The sequence below is a fragment of the Gekko japonicus genome, unplaced genomic scaffold (genome assembly GCF_001447785.1).
Source record: "Gekko japonicus isolate JY-2015 unplaced genomic scaffold, Gekko_japonicus_V1.1 scaffold321, whole genome shotgun sequence".
NCBI lineage: Eukaryota > Metazoa > Chordata > Lepidosauria > Squamata > Gekkonidae > Gekko > Gekko japonicus.
The window spans coordinates 832695-854853 of NW_015169181.1; the positions used below are offsets into that span (position 1 = coordinate 832695).

The 22159-nt window shown below is 48.3% G+C and overlaps 1 protein-coding gene across 1 annotated transcript in view; it reads right to left on the bottom strand.

The window, feature by feature from the left end:
* Positions 1 to 1135: 1135 nt before the first annotated feature.
* The window catches only part of PDILT (protein disulfide isomerase-like, testis expressed), a 34315-nt gene continuing 13291 nt past the window's right edge, over positions 1136 to 22159 (bottom strand). Inside the window, exons 4-13 of the mRNA XM_015416110.1 lie at positions 20710 to 20916; positions 14824 to 14957; positions 13865 to 14002; positions 12488 to 12598; positions 10836 to 10961; positions 9586 to 9783; positions 7020 to 7140; positions 4944 to 5125; positions 1931 to 2008; positions 1136 to 1207 (exon numbers count right to left, since the gene is read on the bottom strand). Coding sequence (XP_015271596.1) covers positions 1136 to 1207; positions 1931 to 2008; positions 4944 to 5125; positions 7020 to 7140; positions 9586 to 9783; positions 10836 to 10961; positions 12488 to 12598; positions 13865 to 14002; positions 14824 to 14957; positions 20710 to 20916 — 1367 coding nt within the window. The remainder of the gene's footprint in view (positions 1208 to 1930; positions 2009 to 4943; positions 5126 to 7019; positions 7141 to 9585; positions 9784 to 10835; positions 10962 to 12487; positions 12599 to 13864; positions 14003 to 14823; positions 14958 to 20709; positions 20917 to 22159) is intronic.

Here is a 22159-nt window from a genome sequence, read left to right on the forward strand (position 1 = left end):
CCGCCACCCCCACCCCACCATTGCTAAAACGACAGCCACCTGGGCTGGAAGAACCAACAGAACCTGTCGACCCAGGCAGGTTACATATACAGTGTTCCCTCTAAGCTGAGCTAGTGTGAGGTAGCTCACACTTTTTTAGCCTCCAGCTCACGCATTTTTGTCTTCGCTCAGGAAGGATGGGTCCAGAGCAAGCTAATTTATGCAGTAGCCAAATCGCTGGCTCACAGCTTTAATGCCAGTAGCTCACAAAGTAGAATTTTTGCTCACAAGACTCCACAGCTTAGAGGGAATATTGGTTACAGACAGGGGTCATTTCCTGCGGGAGCGCACAGGAGCGGAGCTTCGGCAGTAAAGAGCCCAGGGGGCGGGCACATGCAACAAGCCCCACCCCCTGCTCCCAGCAGCTCCCAGTCGGGCCACGAGGAGCAAGAAGCAGCCAGGTAAGTTGCAGAGCCTCCCCCCCCCAGCCCGCCTTCAGGTACAAGCTCTCCCTCCTCTGTGAGGGCAGATCTGCATGTTCCCCCCTCCAATGGCTAGCAATCCAAAACAGTCCAGTGGAGCCTGAGCAGTGGGTGTCGCCTTCTGACACACTTCTGGTGATGTCAGGAGGTGTGGCATATGCAAATAAATTATGCTAATGAGTTATGCTAATGAGCTCCTGCACCTCTTTTTCTATGAAATGACCCCTGGTTACAGATCAAGTCCAAGGAGCTCAACCGTGGAAGTTCATGGGGCGACCTCAGGCCAGTCACCCTCTCTCGGCCTCACCTGCCTCCTGGGGCTGTTGTGAGGATAAGAGGGAGGAGGGGAGAACGGGGTAAGCCGCTCGGGGTCCCCGCTGGGGAGGAAGGCAGAGTCCAAATGAAGAAAAGGTGCAAATAAACAAACAGCCATCCTGAACTATTCTTTTGACAGGGCAGAACGTTTCCCCGGATTTGCTTCCGTCAAGAGGAATGAAGCGCTGTTCAGGAGAATCGGAAAAGCTGTTGAGCATAGATGAGAAAGCCAAATTAGGCACAGCTGAGCCACTGCAGCACCACTGGTTTTATTTTCTGAAGGCTTTCCTGACTTCCCCAGCATCAGATCAAAAGGGATTCTCAACACTCCTTTGCTGAGGCAGCCGGGGGGGGGGGCACTAAAGTTCTTCCTTTTTTGTGATTTTTGCCTCTTTCTTCACAACATCTTTTTTCTTGGTCTTTGACGACACCTTTGAAAAAGCAGACAATAAAAACAGCGTTATGCAATAGAGCTACTGCATAAAGGCTATGCTCACTTCTGTGCCACGAAATTGCTAGCAAGTTCTATTGTGGATAGATTCAAGCCCTTTTTGAGAAATTAGCTTTCAGTCTGCTTCAAAAAGAGCTGACCAACAAGTATTGCGGGACGCGGGGGTTGGCACCTCCCCCCCCCACAAACAAGTTAACAAAGGGATTTTTTTTTTTTACATTTCCAGACAAAAAGCAAATTTTTTGGACCGTGTTGGGATCTGAATAGTGGGATAACAACAGTGGCCTACCTTACAAGGCTGTTGTGAAGATTAAAAGAAGACTGCATGTGTGAAGCAGCTGGAATCCTGAAAGTGGACTACAGACTAAGCTAACAGGACTGCGTATGTTTCTTTCCCATTTTGATTCACCTCATTTTCCTGCTTAGGCAGGCCACCTGTACACCATTGTTATGCCATTTCATGCCCTGTATGCGCAACTGATGTCAAAGTAAGGTTGGCAGCATTGCTTACAAGGGAGAAACAGAGCTGAAATGGAGCTATTCACTTGGAACCAGCCCGGCTTTGAAATTCGGTCTCATCAGCCAGGCTGGGCCTAGACTCTGTCACCCTACCTCCCATGAAAGGGTATTAATTCATTCATGTTTTGGGGTGGGAGTAAACCCTTCACACAAGTCTCCTTCTGAGGTGGCCCCATTCCCTTACCTTCTTTTCTGTCTTAATTTTTTCTTCTAGGAATTCAGCGAAAGCGTCAAGAGTGTGTTCTCCTTTGTATGGGTCAACCTGGCCAAAAAAAGTATAGAGAGACAAGAGGGAGGCTGAGGTTAACAGAGGGCTGAAGCCTCTGAAACCCTGTGATCTAATCACACGTATGGGAACGTTACCACATTTATAAATTCAAGATTTAAGGAGGATCTGTTCCACTGAGCCAATCAGTACTGCAAAGCTGTCTTAGTGAATAACTGCAGGTTAGACTCCAACTGATGTCGGAGTTTTTCCCACATCGTCTGGTTTGGCCAGATTTCACATGGGTAGGGAAGCGTTTGTCCTTGTCCTTCTCCGTCCTTCCCCCACAGTCTGAAATCATCTGTCTGCCAAAGGATACAAGCGATACGTTTGCCTCTCTCCCCCATATGCCACCGTTGCCTCTGTCCTCCCCCAAGCCCCTATCACAGCGCCTGTGTTCAGAGAGTGCAAACAAAACACTTGCCCCTGTCAAGGGAGGTAGAGCCAACATCAGAGCAAGTAACCAGGGGCCACTTCTGCTCACACAGAATCAGGAAAAACCCACCTAGGCCAGAAAATGGAAATTCTGTACAGTGGAAGGCCTATCAGGAGGCTCGTATTTGGTGGGGACATCTGCTAGCTGTTCTGGTTGGAAGTTAGATTATCTGCTGAGTCACCTTCTCCCCTTACTATTCCTCTCACTGCCATCTTGGTGTAGTGGTTAAGTGTGTGGACTCTAATCTGGGAGAACCAGGTTTGATTCCCCCCTCCTCCACTCGCACCTGGCTGGATGACCTTGGGCAAATCGTAGTTCTAAGAGCTGTTCTTGAAAAAAGAGCAGTTTCTGTCAGAGCTCTCTCAGCCCCACCTACCTCACAGGGTTGTGGGGAGGGGAAGGGAAAGGAGTATGTAAGCTGCTCTGAGACTCCTGCGGGTAGTGAAGGGCAGGGTATAAATACAATCTCTTCTTCTTCTTCTTCTTATACAGGGGTTAACAGTAGACAGCAAGGCACTGGGATACTGGTAGTTTCCAAAGATTTCCAGGTTATTACTAACTGTCGTTATCTGAACGGTTTGATTTGGTCCATATTTAAAGAAAAGAGGAAATTTGATTTGGATTAAGTTCCACATGCACCTGCCTAGCTACTAGAAGGTCTTTGCCTACTGTACCATACGTTACAGCAGTGGCTGCCAGTCTTCCTGATTAGACTGTCTAGAAATTGGGGGAGGGGAGCGTCAAACACAATTGCAAAAAGCATTTGTTCCCAAAAGAATAAAATTGCACAGAATTATGTTAAGTGGCACATTTCGTGCCATCCAAATGCACAGGGGCTGTCGTCTGGTTCATTACAACCCGGGCCTGCAAACCTAGCAACAGAGAGTACCCTCCTTACAAGATTAAATGAGGACAAATGTCACTGGATGTAATTTATGTGCAGGGAAATAAAGGCAAAAATGAAAACCTGAGTAATGTCTTAATTATCAAAAAGTACCATCGAATCAAATTACTTGGCTCCAGAGGTGATGTTCTCACTTCAATTAGATTATCCATCCGGATGGTGGAGCGCGACCATTTGTTTAATGTGGGGTTTTTTTATTATTATTGGTGATCTCCTTTGTTGTAGGAGCGTTTCTGTCTTTTTGAAAAGCACAGCAGAATGGCTGGGGCCGGCAGAGCCCACCCAAAAGGCAGTCAGGACACAAGCGGCAAGCTTTTGCCCGGCATCTGGAGACCTCTGAGTGAGGAACAAGCAGGGCCGGATTCTGATTTTAATGCTCCACGTCAGGCCATTGGTAGGAAGTGGAAATGCTGCGCGCTCATTTGCTCTTGTTCTGAGTTCTCATCTGGTTTGTGGGAAACTTCCAAGTGAAACCCTCTGCTATGTAACGAAACAGCATGGCTGAAGCAGTTGTAGCTCTCTACCAATCCACCCTCTGAATAAATGTGAAGCCGAGGAAGAACGATGATTCACCAACATCAGTTCCTGCCTTCCAACAAGAGGACGGGGGCCCCCTGCATCTTCTCAATGTCTCCTGCCAAGATCAGAAAAAGAAGCGACTCTGGACTCATTAGAAGAGCCTGAGAAAACGACTTTTCCATTTTCTGCTTGTCTATCAGTGCGACACCAGATCAAGTTCTGGAGATAGTGGCAATGGATTCTGGAGAACTGAGCTGAGCCATCTTGGACTTAAGTTTAACAATTGATAGAGCACCACTGTTTTACTGTTGGATGTTTTTACTGTGTATCGTATGTTTTAATTATGGCTCGGGTTTTCCCCCCTTGCCTCGGTGAGCCGCCCTGAGCCCATTGGGGAGGGCGGGGTATAAATGCGAAAAATAAATAAATAAATGCCAAGACTAACAGGAGCGACGATGGCCTCATCAAGGCACACTGCCGGCAACTGTGGTATGGGAATCAAGCATGCACAGTTGGACACGGAAGCATGCTCACCCCTCATGCCAGGTGGAATTGCTCCTAGGCCACGGGAAGCATTCTGTCTTCCTTTTCACGCATTTAAGAGGTATGGAGTGCGACGCCTAACGGCAGATATCCTAGAGTCTGCATGTCTCTGAGATGAAACCGGGGCTGGCTTGTTGAGGAAGCAAGATGGAGGAGATGCCAGAAAAAAAAGTAACGGCACCAGTCACCCTGCAGAGTCAGGAGGGAAAAGCAACGACAAGCGGTTCTTGTCCTGGTGGCCCTCGCTGATCACTCGCCCAGAGCAGCTCAGTCCAGAACTAAGTAGCCCTGACTTAGGCTCCCACTTCCACATGCATTCATCTGGACTTCAAATGATGGACCTGCCTGCTAATTCAGTCCCCTTAACCAAGGGGCCTCTGTTCCTGCGTGTTCTTCTGATCACCCCCATGGGTGAGAAGGGCACAGAGAACCAACACAGCCCTAGCAGAGATGCCCACAGATGCCCAGTGTCCCACGTGCCATGCCCTGAAGAAACCACAGACGTGCCTGGCTGATTAAAAATGCCTCACCTGGGTTGCAGACCCAACAGGGAAGTATCTGAAGAACGGGTAGCGTTCCACGTTGAGTAACTGGACGTTATTTGCTGTGTAGTCTATCTTGGCAATGACGACGTTTTTCCGTTTTTCGTACATCGTGCCCAGCTCATCCCAAATTGGGAGCACTTTCTGGCAGGCCTCAGACCAAGGTGCATCTGGGGATTAAAAAAGGGGGGGGGGGGACTGTCCTCACAGAGAGATGCTTCTGAGCATGCGCAGTGGCACTGGCAACAGGCTGTGGGGCGAGCCTCTCCTGGTGGGCCTCCTTAACAGGGGGGGGGATTATAATGCACATCCCTTCTGTGTTGGCCATGCCCAGCAGGAACTCATTAGCATAATAGGCCACACCCAACAGCAGAAACTCACTAGGATTGGTTACAATTAGGGGTGTGTGGCCTAACATGCAAAGGAGTTCCTGCTACAAAAAAAGGCCCTGGGTTTTGACAACAAACAAGGTCAACAGAATAAGAAGCAAAAGGTGGGTGTGGCTGGATTCTGGTAACATGGGGGCATGGCCTAATAGGCGAATAAGCTGTGCTGTCAGGGGTGTGGCCTAATATGCTAATGAATTCCTGCTAAAAAAAAATTCCTGCTGTTGGGTGTGGCCTATTATGCTAATGAGTTCCTGCTGGGCTTTTTCTACCAAAAAAAGCCCTGGCGCAGAGTAAGAAGGGCTGCCCAGGCAGGTGGCTGGGCTGCTTGTATCTCTGCCCATCATAAACAAACAGGCCGTCAGGCCTCCCGAATGTGGCATTTTGCTTCTGGGCTTGTTTGTTTATTACTTTCGTTTATAGTCTTCCTTACTCTCGGGGGCTTATGGCGAATTTCAAGCAAGATAAAAACTTCTCAGTCAATCAGTAAGTAGATTACAAGATGTGATAACATCTGAATCAGAACAGATTAATGTTTGAATCTTAACAGAACAGATTCCCAGTAAAACAAAATAATGCAGTTGGGCTGTGGTTGTAAAAGAGGGGGAAGAAAGGAGGAGGAGGAGGAGGAGGAGGAGGAGGAGGAGAAGGAGGAGGAGAAGAAGGAAAAAAGAAGAAGAGAAGAAGAAAAGAAGAGAAGACGAAGACGACGAAGAAGACGACGAAGAAGACGACGAAGAAGACGACGATGAAGAAGAAGACGAAGAAGACGAAGAAGACGAAGAAGACGAAGAAGACGACGACGACGACGACGACGACGACGACGACGACGAAGAAGAAGAAGAAGAAGAAGAAGAAGAAGAAGAAGAAGAAGAAGAAGAAGAAGAAGAAGAAGAAGAAGAAGAAGAAGAAGAAGAAGAAGAAGAAGAAGAAACCATTCAAAAGCAACAAGACAATCAGACCAGGGAAGACTTTATCCTTAATGAGATAGATCAAGATGGGTAGCCATGTTAGTCTGTCTGGAGCAGTAGAAAAGAGTCCACCTTAAAAGACTAACAAAATTTGTGGCAGGGGAGGAGCTTACTGCACTCTTGCTCTTTTATTTCTAACAAAAGTCACCTTCTGAGCTGAACCATTACACAACAGCTGAGGTGATGTTCTTTCTGACCACAGATTCCAGTGTATTTTATTTGGATTTGTGCTGTAATGTCAATAAAGGTCTCTGTGCGTGTGTGTGTATTACACAACAGCTTTCCTCCTTTTACAAGAATGCCCTCCTGAACAATTCTGCTTTGCACGTTCTGCAAAACCAAAGAAGTGCGTGGGGGGCCTTCTTCATAGCTTCTGGTAGACCATTTCACAGTGTAAGCGCCACCATGGAGAACCTGCGTGAACAGGCAATTGCTGATTTCACAGTTGCCTTTGTGTGATGTTTCATCTGCTGCGCTATATGACACTTTTTTAAAATAATGGAAGTAATTATGTTGAGGAGGAACGTCTATAGAGCTGTAATCCTGAACCCGTTTACTACGTAAGTCCTATTCAATTCCATGGGACTTATTTTTGAGTATACGTATTGAGGACTGCACAATAAATAGCCCAAAGGTAACATATCACGCTACTTCCAACTTAAGGGGACTTGGATCACAAATTCTGCCCAGTGGTACAAGCTACTCACAGAACATCACAAAGACGTGGTTCTTCTTATTAAAGACGACCCGATCAAAGTTCTTCCCAACAAGGACTTTAACTGGCTTCTGGTCCCAGCCTTCTTGGATTTCCTCACTGGACAGATGTCGCTAATAAGAGGAAGACAGACCAGAAGAGAAAGCCGGTGGATTGCTGCCTCATGCTGTATTTGAGCGGCAGTCTTGCAAAAAAGAAACATTTGGAGCGGTTCGCCTGACCGTTAGCTCCAACAGCCAATTATTCAGCATTGTGCCGTAGAGCAAAGTCCAACTAAAATGCAATGGTCACAAATCAAAACTGGGTCCAATTTGTAGAACAACATGGATAAGAGACATGAAACCGTTTCCCCGTGGCTTCCCTGACCTTTAGCTTTTTTTTCCCTTCTCAGTTGAGTTCTGATACCAGAACTGATCTTGCTTGGGATAAGGCATTTGGGGAAAGAGATTACAGGCAGGTCAGGGCACAGAGAGAGTTCCGCTTCCCTCCCCTGTGCTGCAAAAACGTCCACTCCCACAGACACTTTCTGTGCCACTGGGACGGACCCTGTCAACAAACGGACAACCCGCTGGGCCCTCAAACAGCAGGAAGCCCAAAAGAGGACCGTGCAGCCCACCCGGAGCCCAGGTGCATGGGAAAGGTGCAACCGCTTCCCATATCCAGTCCAATATCCATATCCTGCCATTCAAGTAATGATGCCCCCAAATAGAGCTCTTTTGGGCTCTTTAGCTTGGAGAAACGACGACTGAGGGGTGACATGATTGAGGTTTATAAGATTATGCATGGGAAAGAGCAGGTAGAGAAAGAGGTACTTTTCTCCCTTTCTCACAATACAAGAACTCGTGGGCACTCCATGAAATTGCTGAGCGGTCGGGTTAGAACGGATAACAGGAAGTACTTCTTCACCCAAAGAATGTTTAACACGTGGAATTCACTGCCACAGTAAGTGGTGGCGGCTACAAGCATGGACGGCTTCAAAAGGGAATTAGATAAGCATATGGAGCAGAGGTCCATCAGTGGCTATTAGCCACAAGGTATAGATAGGGACTCTGGGGCAAGTGATGCTCTGTCATCTTGGTGCTTGGGGGGGGGGGGTCAACAGTGGGAGGGCTTCTAATGTCCTGGCCCCACTGGTGGACCTCCTGATGGCACTGGTATTTCTGGCCACTGTGTGATACAGAGAGTTGGACTGGATGGCCTTTGGCCTGATCCAACATTGGCATCTCTTATGTTCTTATGTTCTTAGAGAACAGGAGAATCCTGGATGCAGCACTGTGAAAATTCTCCTGTATTCCATCTGACACTCTGTTATATCACACTGGGGGGAGGAGGAGGAAGAATTGGATTTCTACCCCACCCTTCACTCGGAGTCTCAGAGTGGCTTACAATCACCTTCCCTTCCTCTCCCCACAACAGGCACCCTGTGAGGTAGGTGGGGCTGAGAGAGCTCAGCGAGAACTGTGACTGACGCAAGGTCACCCAGCTGGCTGCATGTGGGGGAATGGGGGAATCAAGCCCAGTTCTCCAGATAAGAGACCACCGCTCTTAACCACTATGCTCATGCTGGCTCTGGTTGAAGTGAAGAAAAGGAAAAAATGTCCGTGAGACAACCCAATTAAGTATGAAAGCAAAGCTCTTCAGGCTAAATATATAAACAGTAAATGGCAAACAGCTCAAGCAGTATAGCGTCCACAGTATAGAATTCCATGCAAGAGGTCCAAAAGGGTCCACAAAAGGAAGACCGGAGTCAGTGGTGAGAATGTAGCCTAGGAGTTGTAAATTTATTCAAATGAAGCCATGTTGATAAAGAGGTTTCCAGATTTCTTATTCTCCTCTTTTCTAAATATTCTTCTTCAGATCAAAGCATTAATAGAACCCCATTCGGGACTCACCGAGTCTGGTCTTCCTTTTGTGGATCCTTTTGGACCTCTTGCATGGACTTCTGTCTTGTGGACTCTTATACTGCTTTAGCTGTTTGCCGTTTACTGTTTATGTATTTAGACAGAAGGGTTTTGCTCTCATACTTAATTGGGTCGTCCCACAGACCTTTTTTCTCCTTTTCTTTAATTCTGGTTGAAGTGGGGCCTTTCCTGGTTGAAGTGGGGCAGCTGCCAGGGCCCAGGGCCCCTGACTCCCACCTACACCCCTCCCCCTGCCCCCTTTCTGCATGCCTTTCCCCATCTGTTTCCTTGGAGTGCTCCACCACCTGTGCTTCCGGCTGCCCAGCATCACTAGGGAAGGGCATTGTGGGAAGTGCACCGTGGCTGCTCTTCTGTTGCCGTGGCAGCCACACTCCTAGCTGCACGCACCGGCCCACGCCGTCAGGGAAATGGTGTGCAGGGAGGCACAGGCAACTGGGCAATGGGTGGCTTGCGAGGGGGAGAAGGATGCACAGGTGGGGGGCAGAAAGGGAGGCATGAGGGGGAGACTGCTGATGGGCAGACAGGAGCCCCTGGGTACCAAAGCCTGGAACCCGCCCTGGGTACATTAGCTACAGATATAGGTTGTCTTAAAGCTAGTGCAGTTCCAGAGAATCGGGTCCCTTCTGAGGAGCATACCTTAGCTGTCCCCTCCAAGTAGCTCTGGCAAAAGCTCCTTAGATTCTTCACAGTCGCCTTCTCTGCGGGCATCTTGTACCTGGCGTCGCTGGTCAGGTTCAAGATCTGAACAGCAGGGACCTCGATCTCGATGACCTGGAAGTATTCAATCACGCGGCCATTTCTGCTCTCATCGGTATCCACCAAGACGAACATGATCTGAAGAATGTGTGAAAGACAGAGAAGAGGCTCTGTATTCCTGCGTCACTGGAGAGGACTGAGCAGGCACAGCTCTGCTACACTGTGGGGGGAAACGGTATACAAAACAGGACACCAGTGAATGACAGCACAAAGGGTGAAGGAGAGGAGAAGCTTTGGCCCCTGTACTCTGCTTGCAGGCCTTCCAGGGGCATCCGACAGGGCACTGGGCGAAACGGGATACAGGACTAGGTGGACCACTGCTCTGCTCCAGCGTGAATGCTCTTGTGCTGTTTTGCAGAGTTTAATCAGTGTGCATGGGAAGAAGAAGAAGAGACTGGATTTATACCCCGCCCTTCACTTGGAGTCTCAGAGTGGCTTACAAACTCCTTTCCCTTCCCCTCCCCACAACAGACACCCTGTGAGGTGGGCGGGGCTGAGAGAACTCTGACACAAACGGCTCTTTTTCAAGGACAGCTGTGCCAGAGCTTGTGACTGACCCAAGGTCACATCAGCAGGTGCAAGTGGAGGAGTGGGGACTCAAACCCGGTTCTCTCAGATTAGAGTCCGCGCACTGGCCATATAGAAAGAGAACCACTGGGGCAATCTGAACATGCTCCCAATTCAGAATCAAAATCTAGAAATTCTCCCGGCAGAACCAGAATTAAGATGCAGGAGAACACAGCGCAAAGAGCCTGTGCAGAAAGAGCCAGCACACTCATCCCTACCCATCTGAATCTGCATATTTGTACCCCACCACATCACCTATAACATTTTTAGAGCAGCTTACATACAGGGCAATCCTAAAATCTACACAAGATCAGAATGGCTAAAAATTCCTAAGAGCCTGAAAAAAAAAAGATTTTAAGGCAATTTTAAAAAATGAAATCAGCAGGACCAGATAAAACCTTTGGGAAAAATTTATCAGAAAGCAAATATCCAGAACTGGAGAGAATTCTGTTGCATTTGTTTTGATAAACGATCGTGTTCTAAGCCAGTAACGGCCATATTCTGACGCTGTACATGCTACGGAGTAGGAAATCCAAACTCACTATGAACGGCACCATACCAACCTTCCCTCGGAATTCCTGGGCAACAGACTTAAAATCTTCATAAGCCTTGCCGAATGCACTTGAACTCTTGGGGATGAATAAGAGGATGTGATTTTCCACAGGAACATCAAAGATCTTCACAGACGTCTGGGGGAGAAAAGTCAAAGAGTGTCCATGGATGGTTTGGAAATGCAAGACTCCATCCAGAAAGATGCCCTGTTTTCTGGAAATTCCTTGCTGGGTTTTCCTTGCAAGGTTAGAAGACCTCCCTCGTCCAGTTAGCTTTTCTTCTGGGTATTATTTTGACAAGCTCTGGAATGGATTTGATTAACCAGGGCCCCGGTCACACGGAGCATTAGGCACGCTAGAGAGACGGAAGATAGGCGGATTTTCCGGGCACCATCTCACCGCCACATCTGGGAAGCGTAGAGCTCCTGTGGCGCACCCAAGGCTTCCCGCCGAAGATGCGGGGTAAAAAACGAGTGCCTCGGAGGTACTAGTTTCCGGAAACCGCAGGGCAAGGGCGGCATCTGATCGCGTTTCCGGTGGTAGTTCCAGCGCCTGCCCATGTCCCCTCGCAAAAAGGGATTTTCCCCCCAAGTCTCCATGGATGCGCACAAGCACCCAACGGAGCATGCGCACATTTCAGTTTTAAAAAACAAACACAACCCCGTTTGCCGCACCACTCCGCTTCTTTGCCACGTCGTGTGATCGGCACCTCCCCCCTAACCACGGGAGCTTGATGGGACCTCAACCCGACGCCTGATCACGCGTTAGTTTACTCCGGGGCAAACAGCCACGCCTCCCCCCCGCATTTTCCTGCCCGTGTGGCCGAGGCCCAGGATGTATTTCATTGGCCTGTTTTAAATTTGACTAAATTTTGAGTGGTTTTAAATGTATAATAATTGTTTTACTAGATTTAATATATGCTGCTTCATGTCATCAGCTGAACTAAATGTAGAGGAAGGCATGGCACTTTCAGGTGTCTGGCACACCCACCTCCCAAAAAATCCTCCCTCCAATCTTTCCAGTCTAAAGGCAGTCTATGCTATCTGCAGCACCATCCTAAGGCGAGAGGCCACCTTTCAAAGTCCACTGAAGTCAATGGGCTTCGGAGGGCGCAATCCTTTTTCAAGTGGCCCCACGAGTCGCTCAGGCATCTGCAAGGGGTCCGTTTCCCTTTTTTTTTGTTTTAATAACTTTTTTTATTTTATCATTCAACATTCCACAAACATTATCAACACAACAGAATACCACAAGACAGTATACAACCTATGAGAATATAACAAGCGTTGCCGAATTTAAGTTACATGCGATGAAAAACTTCATAATATTTTGCAGGCACTCTAAATTCCCTTTTTCAGAATTCCAAAAGTGCCTGCACCCAGGAAAGCTGGGGATCCTCTTCCGCTGGGATGCCTTTGCTTCCAAATTAATGGGGGGTGGGATACATATAAAGACCCATCACACATTAGGCATAGTAACAAAAAATGAACACATGCAATGAAAAGGAAAAGAAGCGTTTGAAATAAAAAGCAAACATTGGAAAGTTTCGCGTGCTCAGCCCTCACCACCGAGAAGACACACAGATATTTGGGATTCGGCTTAGAACGGTGGGTTCCCAGAAGGTTTGAACTCTAGCACCTTGGACAGGAATGAACGAGGGCGCATACCTCCAGATTATATTCTGTGACTAAATCCATGGTAAAAGTTTTAATCAGTCGTGTCAGCTCCGCGTCATTCAGCTTGCCTCCTTCAGCAGCCTCACTGTAAACAGGTTTCCCCTTGAGCACAAGAGACATGAGATTTACCAGCAAAGCAGACCAGGGTTACTCTCAATCAATGTTCCCTCTAAACTGTGGAGTCTTGTGAGCAAAAATCCTAATTTGTGAGCTACTGGCATCAAAGTTATGAGTGAGTGATTTGGCTACTACATAAATTAGTTTGCTCTGGAGCCCTCCTTCCTGAGTTAAGGCAAAAACGTGTGAGCTGGAGGCTAAAGAACAGTGAGCTAGCTCACACTAACTCAGCTTAGAGGGAACATTGCTCTCAATATGGGGAGCTGATTCATTGGACGCAATGGCTCTTTCTAGAAAGTGACACACGAAGCCGGATCACTGATCCCGCCCACCCGCCCACTATTCCCTATCCTCACTAGCGCAGACCCTCTAGAGTGAAATCGGGTCTCTCCGAGCCTTCCTACAGGAGAACCGTGCTTGCCGAGCTTGCCAGGGATTCAAGCCTGCGACCTTCTACATGCAAAGGAAGTGCTTGGGTGGCTTCACCCATGAAAAGAAGATGCCATATTTCCATGGCTCAGACCATGCTGGCCACGCTCTAACCAGGGCTTTTTTTGTAGAAAAAGCCCAGCAGGAACTCATTAGCATAATAGGGCACACCCAGCAGCAGAAACCCATTAGCATATTAGGCCACACCCCTGACAGCACAGCTCATTAGCCCATTAGGCCGCACCCCCATGTTACCAGAAGGGTGGTCATCCAGCCACACCCACCTTTCCTTTCTTATTCTGTTTACCTTGTTAGTGGTCAAAACCCAGGGCCTTTTTTTTGTAGCAGGAACTCCTTTGCATGTTAGGCCACACACCCCTAATGCAGCCAACAGTTTCTGCTGTTGGGTGTGGCCTATTATGCTAATGAGTTCTTGCTGGGCTTGGCCAACTCAGGAGCCAGCCGGAACTCCGTTCCTGTGCGTTCCTGCCCAAAATAGCCCTGCTTCTAACCATACGACAAGGGAGCGTACCCAAAGTGGGCGGCATGGTAGTATGTGGACACGCATGCACCAGAGGGGCAAAGGGGAGGGGAAGGTACATTTCCTCTCCTTCCCGGCATGCACCAGTGTCGTGCCACAATGTTGGACAGAAGAGACCCCAGGGTCCAACCCCCACTCGGCCATGAAGGACCACTGGGTGACCTTGGGGTGGTCAACAACGCTTAGCCTACGGGGTCACTGTGGGGATAAAATGGGAAGGGGAGGACCACACAGAGAAGAACCGTGAGCCCTCTGGAGAACAGGCGAGCCATGGTCAGTACCTTTTGGAAGATAACAATCATGTCCTCTCTGATGCCAAAGTGGGCAAAAACTTCATCGCTGGTCGTCGTCCCAAAAGGGAGTTCTGGGGTGCTCCTTGCAGAATTGCAGAAGACCTCCCCCACCCCTCCTTGAGGGCTCTGTTGGCAAAAGAGGGGTTTTAAGTTGGCGCGACACAAGACCAGGACAGGGAATGGCAGCTCGAGACTTGGGAGGGAAAGGGAGAACCACAAACTCTTCGGGAGAAGGACGGCTTAAAAACAAACTCTGTGACATAAAACCAACCATGTAAAACCCCAAACTGTGTATCTCAGCAACTGGCTTTAATTACAAAACAGAACGGATTTTAATTGGGAGCTGCGTCTGCCTGAAAAGAAGAGTCTGCATGGTTGCAGAAATAAAAACAGACAGACAAGAACAAGTGGAACCTCACAGCTAAGCACGCCTAGGTGGGGCTTCGTACAAAAACTGGCCCATAAAGGCTGAAAACGATGGAAGATACCTATTACCTCAGAAAAAGGCCTGGGTAATTTGGAACTCCCAAATTCCAGGGATAAACGTGGATAAGGAGAATTTCAGAGCAGTCTCAAATGCCATATTCTATTTTATAGCCTCCCCTAACCCTCTAACATTCCTCAGCATTGTAAAGACCTCACACTGTAAAGTTCATGACTCCCCCCCCACCACACCTAGAGTTGCCAGCCTCCAGGTGGGGCCTGGGGATCTCCCACTTTTACAACTCATCTCCAGCTGACAGAGATCAGCTCCCCTGGAGAAAATGGCTGCTCTGAGACTCCATGGCCTTGTACGATGCTGAGGCCCCTCCCCTCTCCCGGATCCACCCCCAAAGTCTCCAGGTATCTTCCAACACAGACTTCGTAACCCTAACCCCACCCCATTATAGTGCAGCAACGTCATTTAATTTCACTTAGTTTAAGGCTTTGTTTAATTTAAGGGTTACCTTGAAAAAGCCAATCACGGTCATCCCCTCAGGGTCAATGAAGGATTTCGCCTGGTCTGTGCTATTAAGATGTGTAGTGCAAGATCCTATTCGTCGTCTTACCCATGTGACGAAGGCAGAGGCCTCTCTGACTCCTGCAGAAAGGGAAGGATCTATTGGTGTGCGTCAGCATGAAAATACACAGATGATACACCAGAGCTAAGAGCAATTTGATTATAAATAGGATGGCTGCCATCTAGCTGTCGAAGAACTGGGGGTGAAATTTGGGGTTCCACAGCAATATATGCTAGTATTCAGATGGGTGTTTCGTTGAAAGCTGGGTCATCTGAAGCTGCCTACCTTGACATTTTGGAGTAGAAAGGGTCTCTTGACATTTTGGAGTAGAAATAGTGCTTGGTTGTTTTATAATGGATTTAACCCACACTGGAATCTACCTGGAAGTCTTTTTAGTGAAAGCTGGGCCCAAATGCATTATTTTCAGTTTGCTAAGATTTATGTTTTCATACGATTCCCTTTTACTCCCAGTCATACCACATCATGGGTTTCATAGTAAGGTAATAGAGAAGCATAAACAGGAGCAGACAAAATCAGACAGAGAAAGGCTGCGGTCACACGGAACATTAGCCACGCAAGAGAGACGGAAGACAGGCGGATTTTCCGGGCGCGATCTCACCGGCACATCTGGGAAGCGTAGCGCTTCCGTGGCACAACCAAGGCTTCCTGCCGAAAACACGCAGCAAAAAACTAATACCTCAGAGGTACTAGTTTCCGGAAACCACGGGGCAAGGCGGGCGTCTGATCGCGTTTCCGGTGGCATCCGGCGCCCGCCCATGTCCCCTTGCGAAAAAAGGTGTTTCTTTCCCCCAAGTCTCCGTGGATGCGCACACACACCCAACGGAGCATGCGCATTCGTCGTGTACACAAAAAAGGAAAACCAGTTTGCCGCACCGCACGCTTCTTCGTTGTGCGCAGGCGTGTCCTGTGATCAGCACCTCTCCCTACCCACGAGACCTCCACGGGAGGTCTGATCGCTTAACCGCGCGTTATCCACAGGTGGTCTGATCGCTTAACCACGTGTTAGTTTGCAAACAGCCACGCTTCCCCCCGCAGTTTCCTGCCCGTGTGACCGGAGCCTAAATACATTTTCAGTAGTAATCAGCTGAACGCTTATGAAAAAATGGGAATTCTTCTTTGGAGTTTTGCAGAAATTATTATTTTAATTTGATTCATAACTTTCTGCCAGCCGTAAAGGTTCAGGAAAGGCAACTAAAAACATGGTTTGCTGGGCCAACCTAACCACTGCTGAGATCTGATTTAAAACTTTATTTTCCTCTACCTCTTCTGATTTTTTTAATTGCCTCACCCTCAAAATTTTAGCTTCTGCTAGGTTTTATTTCCACTAGAGTCATTCAATGTCACTGGTGATTGCAGTTTTTAAAAATAAAAGGGCCAGATATGTTATGGTTTTAAAATATTTGTTAAGGATAACAATGCACTGGATTGAGAAATGAACAAAAGATTTCTAGAAACCCCTATTTTATAGAGAGAGATTGTTGCTAAAAGAAATGCTTGATTCTCACCATGGATGAGGACATTCCAGAATTAATTTCATTTATTTTCTTTGCGAATGATTTTGCATCTCTGCTCTCCAATGCTGGATTTGCCAATTCCCTTGTACTGTGTATGCAAACTGAATGCTTTTCATACAGCATTTATATGTTCAGTGCACATCATTTGTACACTGGACAATGCATATGCTGAACAGGGAAAAAATGGAAGCAAAAAATGGCTCAAAAGTGAAGAATCACAGGTTTAAAATGCACAAGGGAGAAAGCAAATCGAAAGGGGTCTGGAGGCCAAACGAGCATGGGGCAAGAAATCCAAAACCACCCCTTTCTTTGGCCCCATTTCCCAGCCCTCTTTGTCCAAGGTTGTCTCCTGCACCAATATGACACCAGCCCCAGTGGTGTGACCACACCAGTAATGTAGTCATACTGCACGGCAGACAGGTGTTCAACAGCTGCACAAGAGAACCCAGAACACAACAAACATTGTGAATGTGTCTTCAGGAGATCCTTCCTACATAGCTCTTCAGCATCACTTTGCTCAGATCATCAGAGGCGAGCCGGACAACTGAGCAACTAATTCTCAGCTCTGCCTCTGAAAATTCCCCAGGTAGTTTCCTGCGTGGCCAATTAGCTCCTAATCGGCAGCTTTCCCCCCACGTGTTCCTTCCAGGCCTGGGCGCTTCTCCTGTCAAGCCTGCAAAAGAGCACGTACTGCCAAGATTTACTTGGCTAATCTGGAGACGCCCTCCGTTCCTTCTGCGGAAATATCGACTAGCAGTTTAATCCAAACGGATTTCAGGCCATTCCACAGCTTATTGAACAGTCTACTTCATTAAATTAAGTGTCAGATGCTGTGCACAAGGGTAATAGAGAGGTGCAGACATGTATTATGCGGCCGGCCTCCTCAGCACCGCCACTGATTTTTTCCCCCCAACTTGGAAATGGAGAACAGTCAACTCCCGAGCTATTAAAAATAATTCAGTTTATGTAGGTAATCCTTTTCAAATACAAAAAGACTGATACACCCCACCCTGCCTACTTTTCACACCTTGGTGAAGTTTATTTATACAAGATGAGTTCGTTTTGACGTACTGTTTCAACATAAAGTCCACTCATAACCAACACTCTGAACAAGGTTGTTTATTTTACATTCCAGTTCCTGCCCATCTTTTTGATGTGCCTGTTCCCACACCAGTAAAATGAGAGATGAGCAAACTTTTCCCTTGTCTTGAGTTGGTCTGGGAGGTGGGTGGGATTTCTAAAGTAGAACAGGAGTTGGAGCACGTGCAGTCGGCCAGACTTTCCAGTTCATTCATGTCTTTCTCTCCCTCCACACATGCATACATTACTGTCATACATACACACACACAGATAAAAGCAGGCAAAAAAGTAATCTTGATATGACTGGGGGCGATTTCTCACTAGAGCTGCCTCGCAGCGCAGCCGCTGTCTGCCTCGACACAAACTTGTCAATTTCACATCTGAAGCTGCGGGGCTGCATTTTGACTCGCAGCTTCGCCCGATTTCCTCCGCAGTTTCGTGATCCTGGTTTTTGAGGATCACGAAACTGCGGAGGAAATCGGGCGACGCCGCGGGTCAAATGCAGCCCCGCAGCCTCAGGTGTGAAATTTACATGTTTGTGTCGAGGCAAACGGCGGCTGCGCTGCGAGGCAGCTCTAGTGAGAAATCGCCCTATACGTATGAATGCATCAAGGTGTCCTTTATCATGTATTTGTGAATTTCCTGCCTAGTGCAGGGGGTTGGACTAGATGATCCTGGAGGTCCCTTCCAGCTCTATGATTCTATGTTCTACCACTGTGCATGTGCATATCTAATATCAGTACCATCTGTGATTACAAATGCATTCTTCTTTCACCAGTGCACATATGCACACCAGCAATGCAGAAGAAGAAGAAGAACGGGTTTTTATACCCCGCTTTTTTCTACCCTAAGGAGTCTCAAAGTATCTCACAATCACCTTCCCTTCCTCTCCCCACAACAGACACCCTGTGAGGTAGGTGGGACTCAGAGAGCTCTGAGAGAACTGTGATTGTCCCAAGGTCACCCAACTGGTTGCTTGTGGAGGAGGAGTGGGAAATCAAACCCCGTTGTCCAGATTAGAGTCCACTGCTCTTAACCACTACACCACACTGGCTCTCAACAAGATTCCCCCCTCTCCCAAAAAGGAAAAAAAGAGGGGAATTTTAAAACACAACAAACAACTTAACTGGGCCTAAACCCCCAAAGCATCAGGCAGGGTGGGAGCAACTAACAGGGACTACTTGGAATACCTTGCATGTTCAGGCAAAATACACATTACTTGAGAGAGCGGGTATAAAAAAAATTCCTGAAATGTTGAGTGGAGAAGCAATGGAGGAGAGGTAACTTTTAACCATGCTGTTCATTTCCTAACCTTCTGGTGGTGGTGACAGAAAGTCCTGTCAAGTCACAGCTGACGTATGGGCAGAGGTGTTGAACACGTTTGACACGAGGGCTGGTATAGTATAAAAGTTACTATGTCGGGCTGGGCCATGTCTGCCATAAAATGAAATGCCAGGTACCAGAGATATAAACTTTATAAAGGACACAGGCAAACCCAATTAACAATATTATTTTAAACTCAAAGGTAAAGGTAAAGGTTTCCCTTGCTCGAAAGCCAGTCGAATCCGACTCTAGGGTTGCGGTCCTCGTCTCCGTTTCAAAGCTGAAGAGCCAGCGCTGTCCAAAGACGTTTCCGTGGTCATGTGGCCGGCATGACTAAACACCGAGACGCACGGAACGCTGTTACCTTCCCACCGAAGTGGTCCCTATTTATCTACTTGCAATTTCTTGCTTTTGAACTGCTAGGTTGGCAGGAGCTGGAACTAGAGACGGGAGCTCACTCCGTCATGCAGCACACTCAGGTCTCGAAGTGCTGAACTACCGACCTTCCACAGCCTAAAGCAATCAATTCCTAGGAGTGAAAGGAATTTATTTACTGGGGAATCCACAAAAGCCCCAATAAATGTATTTAATTTTATGCAAAGCTAGTTTTTTCCCCAAAGGATCACCATACCTACTCTTTAGCTACCGTATTTTTCGGACCATAAGACGCACCTGACCATAAGATGCACCTAGTTTTTAGAGGAGGAAAACAGGGAAAAAAATATTCTGAACCCTGGGGCTCAGTATTCAGTCCATAAGACGCACACACTTTTACCCTCACTTTTTTTGGAAGAAAAAGTGCGTCTTATGGTCCAAAAAATACGGTATTTCCTTTCATTTTTTGACAGCTTTGACCAAATACATCTCACTGTGTACGGGCCGCCCCTTGTGCCCCCCCCCCCCCCCCCCCCCGAGCAGCCTCCTGCCTTCCCTCTCTTGCTCCAGTTGCTCGCAGGCCGGACAAGAGCCCTGGCTGAGCCAGTTCCAGCCCCCCGGGCCACATGCTTGACATCCCTGCCATAGAGTTTTTGAGGCAAGAGATGTTCAGGGATGGTTTGCCACTGCCTGCCTCCATGTCACAGCCTTGGAGGTCTCCCGTCCTGTGCTCCCTCTAAGCTGTGGAGTCTAGTGAGCAAAAATCCTGCTTTGTGAGCTACTGGCATACAAGATTTGGCTGCTGCATAAGTTAGGTTGCTCTGGAGCCCTCCTTCCTGAGCTAAGACAAAAATGTGTGAGCCGGAGGTAGGGGTCCCAAATCCCCCCGGGGGGCGGAATTCCCCCTGGTTTCGAGCCCCGATTCCTGCTCCCGCGGAATCGGGGGGGGCGACACCATTTGAGGGGAAAACTCTTTGTTTTCCCCTCAAATGGCGTCGCCCCGCCCCCAGCGTGTGACGTCACTTCCGGGTGATGCATGCGGGGCGCGCGCGCACACGAGGAGGATGCCGTCTGGGAGCCCCCCGCTCCCAGACGAATTTCATTTGGCAACCCTAGCCGGAGGCTAAAAAATTGTGAGCTAGCTCACAGTAACTCAGCTTAGAGGGAACATCGCTCCCATCCAAGTACTCCCCAGGGCTGACCCTGTTTGGCTTCCGAGATCTGACAAGATCGGGCTCGCCTGGGCTACCCAGGTCAGGGCTCGTAACCTCCTAAGGGGACTTAAACCAGACGGATGTCTACTGAGTTGATGCTGGAGCAGGAGGGAATCCTCCGGACAGGAAGCAGCCCACGAGCCAGGGTGCTCCTCACACCCCCAGAACACTCTTGCCCTTGTTCTATATTCTTGCAGCTGCTTCAAAGGTTTGAAACGATCCCTGGACGTGACTCTGAGCCAGCCCCGGTTGCCCTCTAGTGAGGAAACGGGGCACCTGCAAGGTCACGAAACCGGGCTGCTGACCTTTGCAGTCAATGGGATTGCTCCGATCGCCATCGACAAAAAACTTCAGCGTCGGAAAGTCCTGGATGTTGAATTCCTTTTTAAAACCCTTCTGGTCCGTCACATCTACTTTGCCAAGCCGGACGGCCACGGCGGCACTTTTGAGTTCTTCCGCAGCTTTGGCAAACTCCGCAGCCAAGGTCTGAGAGGGCCCAGATAAAGAGATGTCTGCAAAGACCCAAGAAAAAGAAAGGGGGGTAAGTGGATGTCCCTCATAGCATTCTGTTATTGTTCCAGAGTTCTGCTCTGCACTCCTCTCCATTCAGCTTTAATTCTGTTTCAAGTACTGAGGAGAACATCTGAAACTGGAAACTGGGAGCCCACGTAGCGTATGGCAGCTTCCAACTTCATCGTTTCATGCAATCATCATTTTATTCTATGCTGTCTATGTGCACGGATAAAACACTGCCCCGAAAAAGCACCTGTGCCATGATTGTAAATATGATTTCCATCTAGGTTCTTTTCTGTGTGCCATTTTACTGATGGACAATGGTAGGACACCACACAAAGACTCCTGATCAAACCAGATCTATTACCATATCAAGAATGTTCTTTTCCAGGGGTTTATCAATGTGCGCTTAGAAGCGAGGGCATTTATTTACTTATGTGACTTGTCAGGCAGCTTACAAATATATATATTTTTAAAGATTAAGCACAAGACTGAAACGACACAATACAACTCTCCCCAAAAATCTGAACAACAGGAATTAGCAGTGTGATCAGTCATCAGTTCAGCAGATACCAGTAAGAGCTCCAATTAAAAAAAAAAAAAATCTGTGAAACCAGCAGTAAAGTCTGCCATGAAAATCAACAGCAGAAAAACATCTATGGCCCCTGCCACACGGCAGGGAAAACACTGGGCAAAGTGCGGCTTTTAAAAGCCGCACCAAAAAAGAGACGCCGCGGCGGGATCCCATGGTCCCCTGAGCCGCGGCACTGTTGCTCCCCGGCACGATCAGATGCTGGGAAGGAAGAGACGAATGGGAGGGGGAGGCTGTCTAACTGCGCATGTTCGAGCATGCGCAGTACGGCCGGGGGCCGGGGATGCACCGGCGAACAGACGCGCCGGCGATCCTACGGCCAGCGGAGATGCGGCCTTTCGTAAAGAACCACCTAGGTAGGTGGTTCTTTTTTGCCGCGGGTTTTGTCTGGTAGGGGCGGATTTGGGATGGGCTGGGAACGGGCACAGCACGATTCCCAGATGTTGCTGTGGGATCGCGCCCGTTTGCTGCGGCCCCGATCCGTCCCTCTCCCTGCCCAAAACAGCTCGTATGAACACGGCCTATGTCATGTTTATTACATTTTTCCATGGAAGAGTTTCCCCTTCCCCCATTTTATGCTCACAATAACCCTATGAGGTGGGTTAGCAAACTAGCCAAAGGTCACCCAGTGGGCTTCATGACTGAGTAGG